The 10372-nt window shown below is 53.2% G+C and overlaps 2 protein-coding genes across 2 annotated transcripts; one reads left to right on the top strand and one right to left on the bottom strand.

Moving 5' to 3' along the window:
- Positions 1-1542: 1542 nt before the first annotated feature.
- Positions 1543-3072, top strand: LOC112589657 (uncharacterized). The gene has a single exon (XM_025303750.1). The coding sequence runs from the start codon at positions 1543-1545 to the stop codon at positions 3070-3072; it is 1530 nt and encodes a 509-aa protein (XP_025159535.1).
- Positions 3073-9355: 6283 nt separating this feature from the next.
- LOC112589658 (protein LIAT1-like) lies at positions 9356-9997 on the bottom strand. Its single transcript, XM_025303751.1, has one exon. It carries the CDS (start codon positions 9995-9997, stop codon positions 9356-9358), a length of 642 nt encoding a protein of 213 aa, XP_025159536.1.
- Positions 9998-10372: the final 375 nt, after the last annotated feature.

Raw genomic sequence — 10372 nt, forward strand, 5'->3', positions numbered from 1 at the left:
GAGACTATGAACGACAGGGGCATACGATCTGCCTGCCGCTCAATGTCGAGACCCGCGGCCTCTTACTTTATTCCACATCAACGGTGATTAAACAAGCCCCGAGCTTAACGGTAAGAGTGTGTTCAACGCCTCGCAGGCGTCCACCAATGGCCGGTCGTTGAACGACTTGGTGCACGTGGGGCCGCTCTTACAGCGAGAACTGAAGCGAGATTCTACTTGCCGTGCGCATGCATCGAGTGGCCTTCTCTGCAGACATCGCAAGTAATGTTTCGTCAAGTGCGAGGGGTTGTGGTGGCGCTCCGGCAAGGGAGCGGAACCCCCAACAGATTCTCTGGGCGGACGAGACAGCCAGACGCAGGCAATATCGGTGTATCGGTTGACCACGGTCACCTATGGCATGGTGTGCGCTCCTTATCTGGCCATCCGCACGCTGCACCAGCTGGCGCTGGAAGGGCGGGAACGTTATCCCCGGGCAGCAGACTTACTTTGTCGACAAACCTACGTCGACGATATTCTTGCGGGGGCAGATGACCTTAGGGAGGCACGCCATCGACAGCGTGAGCTGAGCAGCTTGCTCATGGCGGGCGGGTTCCGACTCAGGAAGTGGGCGGCCTCACATCCGGAACTCTTGTCCGGTATCCCGGGGGGGGACCGCGAGCCTTTGGTGCCTCTGCCGGACCCTGGGGCCGTGGGGTCATCTGTGCTGGGGGTCGGTTGGATTCCGGTCGAGGATGCCTTCTGCTTTTCGGTCAAACCCGGGGCTCCATCGGCCATCTCGAAGCGTGGTATCTTGTCAGTCGTTGCGCGATTATACGACCCCCTGGGCTGGTTAGGGCCTATGGTAGTACTGGCGAAGATACTCCTTCAGGACTTGTGGTTGGCCGGGCTCGGTTGGGACGAGGCTCTCCCTTCTCCGCTCTCGCGACGTTGGGACGCCTTTAGCACCGGGCTCGCGGAGGTTTACGCGTTCCAATCCGAGTTCCTCGTTGGACCGGATGGTCGCCTGAAGTGGAGATCCAGCTTCACGGCTTCTCGGACGCCTCGGAGCGGGCGTACGCCGTCGTCATCTACTTACGGGCTCAACGGTCTGATGGGACCACCCGTGTCGCTCTATTGGCGTCCAAGACCAGGGTCGCCCCACTAAAGCGGGTATCGTTGCCCCGCCTGGAGCTGTGCGGTGCGCAGCTGCTCTCGCGCTTCATGAAGGCCATTGTGGAGGCGCTCGGTTGTGCCGAGGCCCCCCTGGTTTGTTGGACCGACTCCTCTGTCACGCCCCATTGGATAACAGGGCATCCATCTCGATGGACCACCTTTGTCGCCAATCGCGTCTCGTACATTCACGAGAGCCTTCCGCGGGCCTCGTGGCGGCATGTCCCGTCCGGCGACAATCCCGCGGATTGCGCCTCCCGGGGTTTGTTGGCCGGCGGGCTACGAGAACACGCCCTTTGGTGGCGTGGCCCCTCCTGGCTAGTCGAGGACCCGGCGGGCTGGCCGGGTCTAACTTGTGTCGCGGTCGACCGAAGCATTTGCTAGGAACGGCGCATGGTTCACGTAGTGGCCGTGAACCCGGAGGACTGGTCCGGTGTCCTCCGAGCATGCTCCTTCCGCAAGGCCATCCGCGTGATGGCCTATGTACGACAATTCCTGCGAGTCCCACGGATCAGTGGACCCTTAACGGCGGACGAGCTGAGTGAAGCTCGACTGTGCCTGCTGCGGGTTACGCAGCACCGCTTCTTCGCGGAGGAGTTGGGCCGTCTGAAGCGGGGGGGAGCATTGATGGTGAGATCGGCATTGCGGCCACTCAATCCCATGATGGACGAGCTGGGCCTCTTGCGGGTGGGGGGCTGCCTGCAATTCTCAGCGTTACCGATCGATGCGCGGCAGCCAGTCCTGCTGCCGCGACGCTCTCGGCTCGCGACTCTCGTTGTGCGAGATGCGCACGAACGCACGCTGCACGGGGGAGTGCAGCTTACGTTGCTCACCGTGAGGCGCGAATTCTGGATTCCAGCTGGGCGCTCTTTAGTGCGCCAGGTGATACGGAGCTGTGTGCGCTGCACACGCCATAAAGGCACCCCGATCACCCCGTTCATGGCTCCGCTGCCTCGCGATCGGGTGTTGCCCCATCCACCGTTCTCTGCCACCGGGGTGGATTATGCTGGACCGGTCGCGGTGCGTCCGTCTCGAGGACGCGGACGTACCACCTCCAAGAGATATATTGCTGTCTTCGTCTGCTTCAGCACGCGCGCAGTCCACTTGGAGGTGGTCAGTGACTATTCGGCCCCGACCTTCTTAGCGGCCTTTCATCGTTTCGCGGCCCGGCGGGGCCTGCCGGTTACCGTATACAGCGATAGGGGGACCACATTCGTGGGTGCGGACCGCGAGCTGCGAGGGCAATTTGAGGCGGTCATGGCGTTGGGGGGACCGGTCGCGGCCTCCTTGAGTAACCAGGGCACCACCTGGAAGTTCATGCCTCCTTCAGCTCCGTATTTCGGCGGACTGTGGGAGGCAGGAGTGCGGTCCGTCAAATACCACCTGCGACGAGTAATAAGAGAGCAGGCACTGACCTTTGAGGAGTTCGCCACTCTTCTAGCTCGCATTGAGGCCTGTCTCAACTCCAGGCCATTGTGTCCGTTGACGGACGACCCACAGGACTTGGAGGCCCTGACACCTGGACACTTCCTGATTGGGCGCCCGCTGTTGTGTCCGCCTGAGCGATCCCTCGGGGACGTTCAGATCGCGAGGTTGAGGCGCTGGCAGCTGCTCCAGCATATGACGGAGCATCTTTGGGAGCGATGGTCTAGAGAATATCTAGCCCAGCTGCAGGTCCGGGGCAAGTGGCTCGTCGCTTCTCGTCCGTTGGACATCGGCGACCTCGTGATTTTGGCGGATAGCCGATTTTCTCCTACTCGGTGGCCTCTCGGCCACATCACCGGCTTGTTGCCTGGCCCGGATAGGCACGTCCGCGTGGCGCAGGTGCGCACAGCGGACTCGACCTTGACCCGGCCACTGGTCAAGCTGGTAAGGCTCCCTGTGGATCCGAAAGGGGCTCATCCCAATCAACCTTCAACATGAAGGGGTTCAACAGGCCCTCACGGCCGCCAGGCCGCGAGTGCGGCCTTCCTGGTGGGGTTTGTTCCACCACTGACTTCCGTCGCCGCGACGGAGGCGGGCGGTATGTTCCGTACGGTACGTGATGCCGTACGGAAAGTCGGTGCGAGTCAACGCTGCAGGGCGGGCGGCCTGGTTCCCGGGGCGTTCTCGCTAGCGGCGGGGGACGCGGGTTCTCGCGAGCGAGCGCGCGGGACCCCCACTAGGTTCAACCACGGCCGCTACACGGCGCGGCTCGCGATTCCGCTGCCCGCGGGCAAGATTCGACCGCCCGGATATATAACCAGGCGCGCGGTGCCTGGTCCTTGCCTTGCCTTGTCTTCTGCCTGGCCAGTTTTAGGTAGCATGTAGTGCTACGCGTTAGTGCATCGTGTACTGGTGATTACCGACGCGCTTTCTAGGCTTCCTAGGGCGATCGGTATTTCGTTTCAGATTCGAACCACTACTCTATATACTCTGCTGAGTTGAAGGTGGCGCCGATACACCCTGCTGGGTTGAGGCTAATGGTTCGAATCTCGTTTTGTGATCTCGGGCTCACGGCGTTGCCGTGATCTTAGGAGCGACTCGACCGTCACCTCGGAGCTTCGAGCTCCCTTATTGCCCAAGTGTCCGTAGGGGGCCTTGGCGGTTTTGGAGCGGCTCGGTCGCAGTCCTAGAGCGTTCGCGCTCCTTCGTCCAAGTGTCCATTGGGAACTTGGCTTTCTCGCAGGAGCGACTTGGTCGTCCTGCGAGCCGGAGCTCTCGGAGCTCCATTTCCATGCGTCCTCGGGACCGTGGCTGGCTATTGGCCGTTACGTCCGGAAGGGCAGGCCATCCGAAACAACGGAGGTCGTTTCGTTGCACGTCCTTGGCGTGCTTCGGGTGCCGCGCACTGTTGACGTCACGGACGTGTGTCCTGCGGGACTTGCGTAAGCGACGTTGTTTCGCTTGTATATAGCTACGTTTATGTTCTTCTGCGTCGTTCTTCTGCGTTATTCTCTTCTGCGTTACTACTGCGTTTATTGCGTCCATTGCGTTTTACACTGCGTGTCACTTTACGTCGGCACGTGCGCGTTCTTCTTCTCTCTTGTTCTCGCCGCCGTCCCTGGGCATGGCCCAGTCGGCGCGCGACGTTGCTTGATCAGCAGGGTCCGTGGTCGCCTTACGAGGCCCCGGCCTTTGATCAGGACGACCGGTCGGTCACCGAGCGGACTCGAGCGAGCCTAGACGCAGGCGGACGTCGCTCTGCGATCCCGTACTTCCAGCCAGCTCTCCGAGTTATCATATGTTCGGGCTAGTTCCGAACAAGTACAATATCTTTTTCCTGAATTCCGTTTAATCTTTTGCACTTTTTGGATGTCTGTTTCATCAATCTTTTCTCCATTGTTATCTGTATCTTCATCCCCTGAAGACGAATATTATTCTATAATTCTCTTTTTCGATTTTCTTTGAAATCATTAGTTACTAATTCTTCTTCACTATCTGAACTAAATAGTCTTGTCGTTTTGTTCTTCTCCATGGGTGAAATAATTTCTAAAATTTAATATTAAATTTTAAGTTTTATATTTAATTGTAAGTACATAATATGTATATTGTATATTGCATAATATGTATTATGTATATTGCGTAAATTTTGCTTAACTGCATTAATTGTACGTACTGATAATTCAACTAATGCAATTATCCAAAAACTGAGGTTAACTTGTTAAACACTAATTAATTAAAATTAGACATTATCATATAATAAAGACATTATCAATAATAAATATCTTAATTTAAGTATAAATGGACTTAGGACCACTTTCAAAATAAACGGCTCAATTATTGAACTAACTCTGAAAACTTTTGTGTCCAGAATTATCGTATTTACTCCGAATATAAGTAACCTTAAATGCTTTATTGATAGATAACTTGAATTTGTACATGTAACCACGGGCAACCGGAAATAATTGACAAATGGACTTAGGCCACTTTCAAAATAAACGGTTCATATATATATGAATATATAAAAATACTTCTTTTATGTTCTCAAATCGAGTCATCGTGGGACTTAGAGAGATGCTTCTACATAATGAGGTAAGTATAAAATAATAAATTAAAAGAAACTAATATTGATATTTCCCTGTTGTAGGATGTTCGCGAAGAACACTGTCCCTTTAATCCTACCACCGGTGGTCGCATCGCAGGTACGTATTATATCAGGTACGTGTATCGCGAAGAGTAGGTTCTTTCCAGGACTCGAGGTCGCATTCTTCCTCGCTCGAGGTCCTCGAGGTCCAAACTTAAATCATATATTAAAACGCCTAGTCGGATCATAAACTAAAACATAACAATAATAAATTTGATCTGTCAGATTCGCACAGTCATTTCTGGCTGATCTCGATATCACTACGTCTCGCGATCACCTGATATCTCTCTCGAGCGGTCAGTCCCGAGGATCTACTCGGGTCCAGTCAGCCAATGTAGAAGGACTCGCCTGCCGTCTTCGTCGTCATCATTTCCTCCAAGTCGAGGTTCAGGATCTTCTCCCTTGCACGTCTGCTTCGTGACCTCGGAGTCCTCGGGGTCAGGATACTCATGGTCGCATCCCTCGGGGTCAGGATATTCCGGGTCACGTCTCTCGGAGTCAGGATGATACCGATCACGGCTCTCGAGATCCTGCAGATCCCGATCTCGTGCCTCGAGATCCTGGTTTCGCATCTCGAGATCCGGCTGATCCCGATCACGTACCTCGAGATCCTGATGATCTCGATCACGTGCTTCGGGGTCAGGCCGATCCTGGACGGGCCTCTCGAGGTCTGGTTGGTCACTTACGGTCCTCTCCTGGTCCGGACGGTCTCGTACAGTCCTCTCCTGGTTCGGATGGTCCTGGATGCTCCTTGTATGGTCCAGATGGTCCTGGCTTGGCCTGGGCGTTTGGTTGGTGTTGTTAGTGTTAGGTTAGGTTAGGTTGTAACCGGACACAATGGGGTTCGAGCCCGAGGGGCTCGCACATGAAGAAGCAGGTTCCTTTCGGGACGCAGCTATTTCGGTCGCCACCCGTCCTTTGATGCAGCAGCGCAGCGGGATCCCCAGGAATGGACGGGGAATCGGGGACCGAGACACCAACACCACACTGCTGTTTAATGATTATTTATTCGTTACGTTGGGCCGCCTAGCCGCCTTTACACCGCGTCGCGAATATAAATCTTCGCCGCAATTTACGCGGAACTGGTTTGAGTGGGCACGGGGGGTGTACACGTCCGCTCTCCGTGGCGGGTGATCTCCCACTGCTTTTGTTTGGCGCCTTCGCGCCTTTCGCCTCTTAGAAAGACCACGGGTCCGTCTCAGAGGCGAAACTCTATATGCCTCGGATAACAGACGCACACCGCCCGCTCGTACGTTCACTCAGAGGGCGCTAAAACCGGGTCGGTAATACCGACTTCCACGTTATTAAAATAAACTCTACTTATAAAATTGTAAAATAAACTTTGCTCGCTTTTATAAACTTAATCCTACGCGTATCATTATAAAGAAATGCATATAAAAATATATATATATGTATAAATATATAAACAGCATAGATTACGGTATATAAATTTATAAACTTAATTCTAATGACTATTATATTTTCTTTTCAGGTCGCCGCGGGACATTGGACGCCTCATCGTTTTTGTCACCCTCTTCAGGTAGGTATTGCACATTGCATGATATTGTTGTTATACACTAATCTACCCTTTTTCTTTACAGGTCACCATCGGATGAGACATACCTCAGGTAAGTATCTTAATCTATATAAAATTAACTTTAATAATTCTTTTTGATTGATTCAGGTCATCGTTGGACTAGACGCCGCCCTTGGACAGGATGCAGCCCACACGGTAAGTATACTATACCTATATCGCACTTAATACTAATTTGTTTCTTATTTTTCAGGTCGCCGCGGGACAATATGAGTCTTTATTGGTTCTTCGTCATCAGGGTGAGTACAAGTCAAGGCTATCGATTTGGTAATTAATCTATTTTTGTTTTCAGGCCATCGTTGGACATATCGTCGCCACTCGACCCTGGACAATTTCTCTTTATAAACTAAACATGTAAAACTCTACATTTGGACCTTTCGTGAACTCTATCAACTCTTACATAACCTTGGCTTGTACTACCGCTTTCCGTTAGTGTTTCTAGGCTTACTGTGGGATCTGGGAGGTGTCTCTTTAACTAAAATAAAATAATCTTCTCGAAACTTGATTTTCGCAATCAAGGCCGGCTTCCCAGACGCCACAGAGCCTCCGGAAGTTTTTGTCGGTTTAAGAGTCTCAGGCTCTCGGATGAGACACGCGCACTGCCCCACTGACACTCTTTACTCATTTACACCCGAAACGGCGAGTTTCCGGGTCTCACGCCGCCTGGATCTCGCCGTCTCGCAGTCAGTCGGAGTTTATTGCAAACGGAACTTAAAATATAACTCTAATGATTATAAATAAACTATTTATCTCGCCTACTCGAGGTCCACTGTCCCTCGAGTCATCTGGCGAGGTTTAAACAAAACTTTGCATTGCGTACTGCTTTTCCCGCTGACTCGAGTGTCCTGGGCATGTTCGCGCTCTCGACCTTGACTTCCGGACCAGTCTTACACCTATGACCTCGATATACTCCCTGTTCCTCGAGGTCCTCCTACTCGTCGAAGTCCTGTCGGTCCTTGAGGAGCTCCGCCTACTCGGAACCTGGTCTCGGGGTTTCCATGTCCTCGAGGGGATCTCCGGTTTCGGGTTGCTCCTCGGGGTCAGTTCGGTCCCTCGTGGATTCCTCCTCGGGGTCTCGGTGGGAGGTATATCACCATCGGGGACCTCGGCTGTTCTCGAGGTTCGTGTTCTCGAGGATCCTTCCTCCAGTTTCGCTCCACGCGGTTACGGCGACTGGTAACTCGTTCCTCGAGGTCAGGACGATCGCGAGTCCACGTCTCGGGGTCAGGATAGTCGCGAGTCCTCTCCTCGCGGTTAGGACGGTCACGAGTCCTTTCCTCGCGGTCAGGACAGTCACGTGTCCTCTCCTCGCGGTCAGGACGGCCACGAGTCCTCTCCTCGCGGTTAGGACGGCTGCTCTGCCTGCTCGTTCCGGATGACCCGGATCGCTCCGGCGGACGGGTTGGTTTGGTTAGTATGGTTAGGTTAGGTTAGGTTAGGTTAGGTTGTAACCGGACGCCGAGTCCTTCCTCGAGTCCGAGGGGTGAAGATTGCAGATCCACAAGGTATGGAATAAGGTTGGTCGCCACCCGTCCTCTTTGTTGTCGCACGGCGCAGCACTCTGCAGGGATGGACGGGGATCCCGAGATAAGCAACACCGCACTTCACAGTGTAATTCACTTTGTTTATTGTTCCGTTGGAATACACAAGGTCGACTACTTACGCCCGGTGGCGTCTATATGCTGCGGCGAGGGCGCACCCCGATCGCCGAGTCGATTTACGCAGTAACGTCGCGTTCACGGAGCGGCCCTTCACACGACCGGAGGTCTCGACGGTCTAGGACCAACTGTTTGTACGGACGGTGCTTGCGCGCCTTCCGCACTCTCAAACTCTCTCTCTCACTCCTCCTCTCTCTCTTTCGTTCCGTCGCTCTCTCCAATCGTGCCAAGTCCGCTTCCCCATCGCGGACGCTAACATGCGCACGCCATGCGCAGACGTCGGCAGTCGAGTAACATAAATCTTTCATAATATGATTATCAAAACAAAACATTCTTATAAAACTCTTATAAATAATATAAACTTATATTATATATATCTACATGCTTAATAATAATATGATCTTTTTCTGTTCCTGGTTTGACGGCAGCGCGGGACATCGTGGGACATCGTGAGACGTCGCGGGATGCCACCAAACACCGGTAAGTATAACAAAAACGAAACTTCTAAATGATTTCTTTCAGGTCACGGATCTCGTGGTCAACGGGCCTTCGAGATCTTTATCAGGTACGTCGTTCCAAGTAAGTATCTTACAATACGTAAACTAGGTAATGATCACGGGATCATAATGATCCTTGGTCTCGCAAAACAAAATAAAAGATTCTATAATGCCTAGTCGCTGGGTATAATAAACTAAAAACGATATTCTTAAATAACGGATCCTAAGTCACCTCGGGAGATCTCGGCCCGATTCGGTAGCCTAGTCGTGATCACCGATCGCTCGAGGTCACTGTAGGTGATCTCTTATGATCTCCACAGATCTCTCGCGACCACCAGTGACTCGAGATCACATTCGGTGATCTCCCGAGATCACTTAGGATATCTAAAGTCTACTCCGAGTCAGCAAGCCATCTCATGATCACGTGCTGGTCGTGATCTGTACCTTCATCAGGATCCTCTGCATGCTCGTCCTTTCGGCCTAGGTCCACTGGGTCAGGATCGCTGCTCCTCCGTTGACCTCGGTCCTTGGTGGTCAGGATCTCGGGGTCAGGATGATCCCTGGCAGGCATCTCGGGGTCCGGCTGATCCCTGGTCGACATTTCGGGGTCATAAAGATCCCTCAGCATCATCTCGGGGTCAGGATGATCCCGGATAGACCCTTCGCGGTCCGGATGATCCCTGGAGGACGTTCGGGTCAGATGATCCCGATAGACCTTCGCGTCCGGATGATTCCTGGAGGACGTCTCGGGGTCAGGATGATCCCGGACGTAGCTCTCACGGTCAGGATGACTCCTCAGCGACATCTCGCGGTCAGGGTCATCTCGACTAGGATCCTTTGATCCCAATGCTCGCCATTCCGGTGATTGGGTTGGTCTGGTTAGGACTTGCTTACCTTCCACAGCCCCAGCCACCGTCCCCAGCTGTTTATGGGACTGGTTTACTAGCTGGATCTTTAAAGATGTACTCCTGTTGTCGGTGATGCTTGGACGATTTCTTCGCTCGGCGTCCCGGAGTCGATGTCGTGTCCACATTCTGCCATTCGCTCGGCCTGCGGCCTTCTCGACTCTGCAGCTACTGGCCGCTGCACATCCCGCCTGATGGCGGATCTACGCTCGGTACGTTCGTAGATTCGGCGTCACTGGAGTCGGATGTGTCGCGTATGGTGTTGGATAGTCGTCGTTCGGCAGCTTTCAACTTTTCCTTCTGTCTTTGGCGATATCGTTGATTTGCCAAGCGTTTTTGTTCACGTCGGCGTTCTTCTATAGTAGCTCGTGATGTTCTTCGTATTTTTCGTGGTTTAGACTCTTTTTCCCTGTAGTAGCTTCGATGATGTAGCTTCTTAGAGGATTCGTTGTTATTGTTGTCTTCGAGTCTTCTTAGTTTAACCACTGGTTTTCCGGATGGTT

This window comes from Harpegnathos saltator, unplaced genomic scaffold (assembly GCF_003227715.2).
Source record: "Harpegnathos saltator strain DR-91 unplaced genomic scaffold, Hsal_v8.6 scaffold57, whole genome shotgun sequence".
In the NCBI taxonomy this organism is placed as follows: domain Eukaryota; kingdom Metazoa; phylum Arthropoda; class Insecta; order Hymenoptera; family Formicidae; genus Harpegnathos; species Harpegnathos saltator.

What these genes read in the sequence shown, in the direction of transcription:
- LOC112589658 (XM_025303751.1), bottom strand. Translation starts at nt 9,997, where the DNA reads ATGTGGACACGACATCGACTCCGGGACGCCGAGCGAAGAAATCGTCCA.
- LOC112589657 (XM_025303750.1), top strand. Translation starts at nt 1,543, where the DNA reads ATGGTTCACGTAGTGGCCGTGAACCCGGAGGACTGGTCCGGTGTCCTC.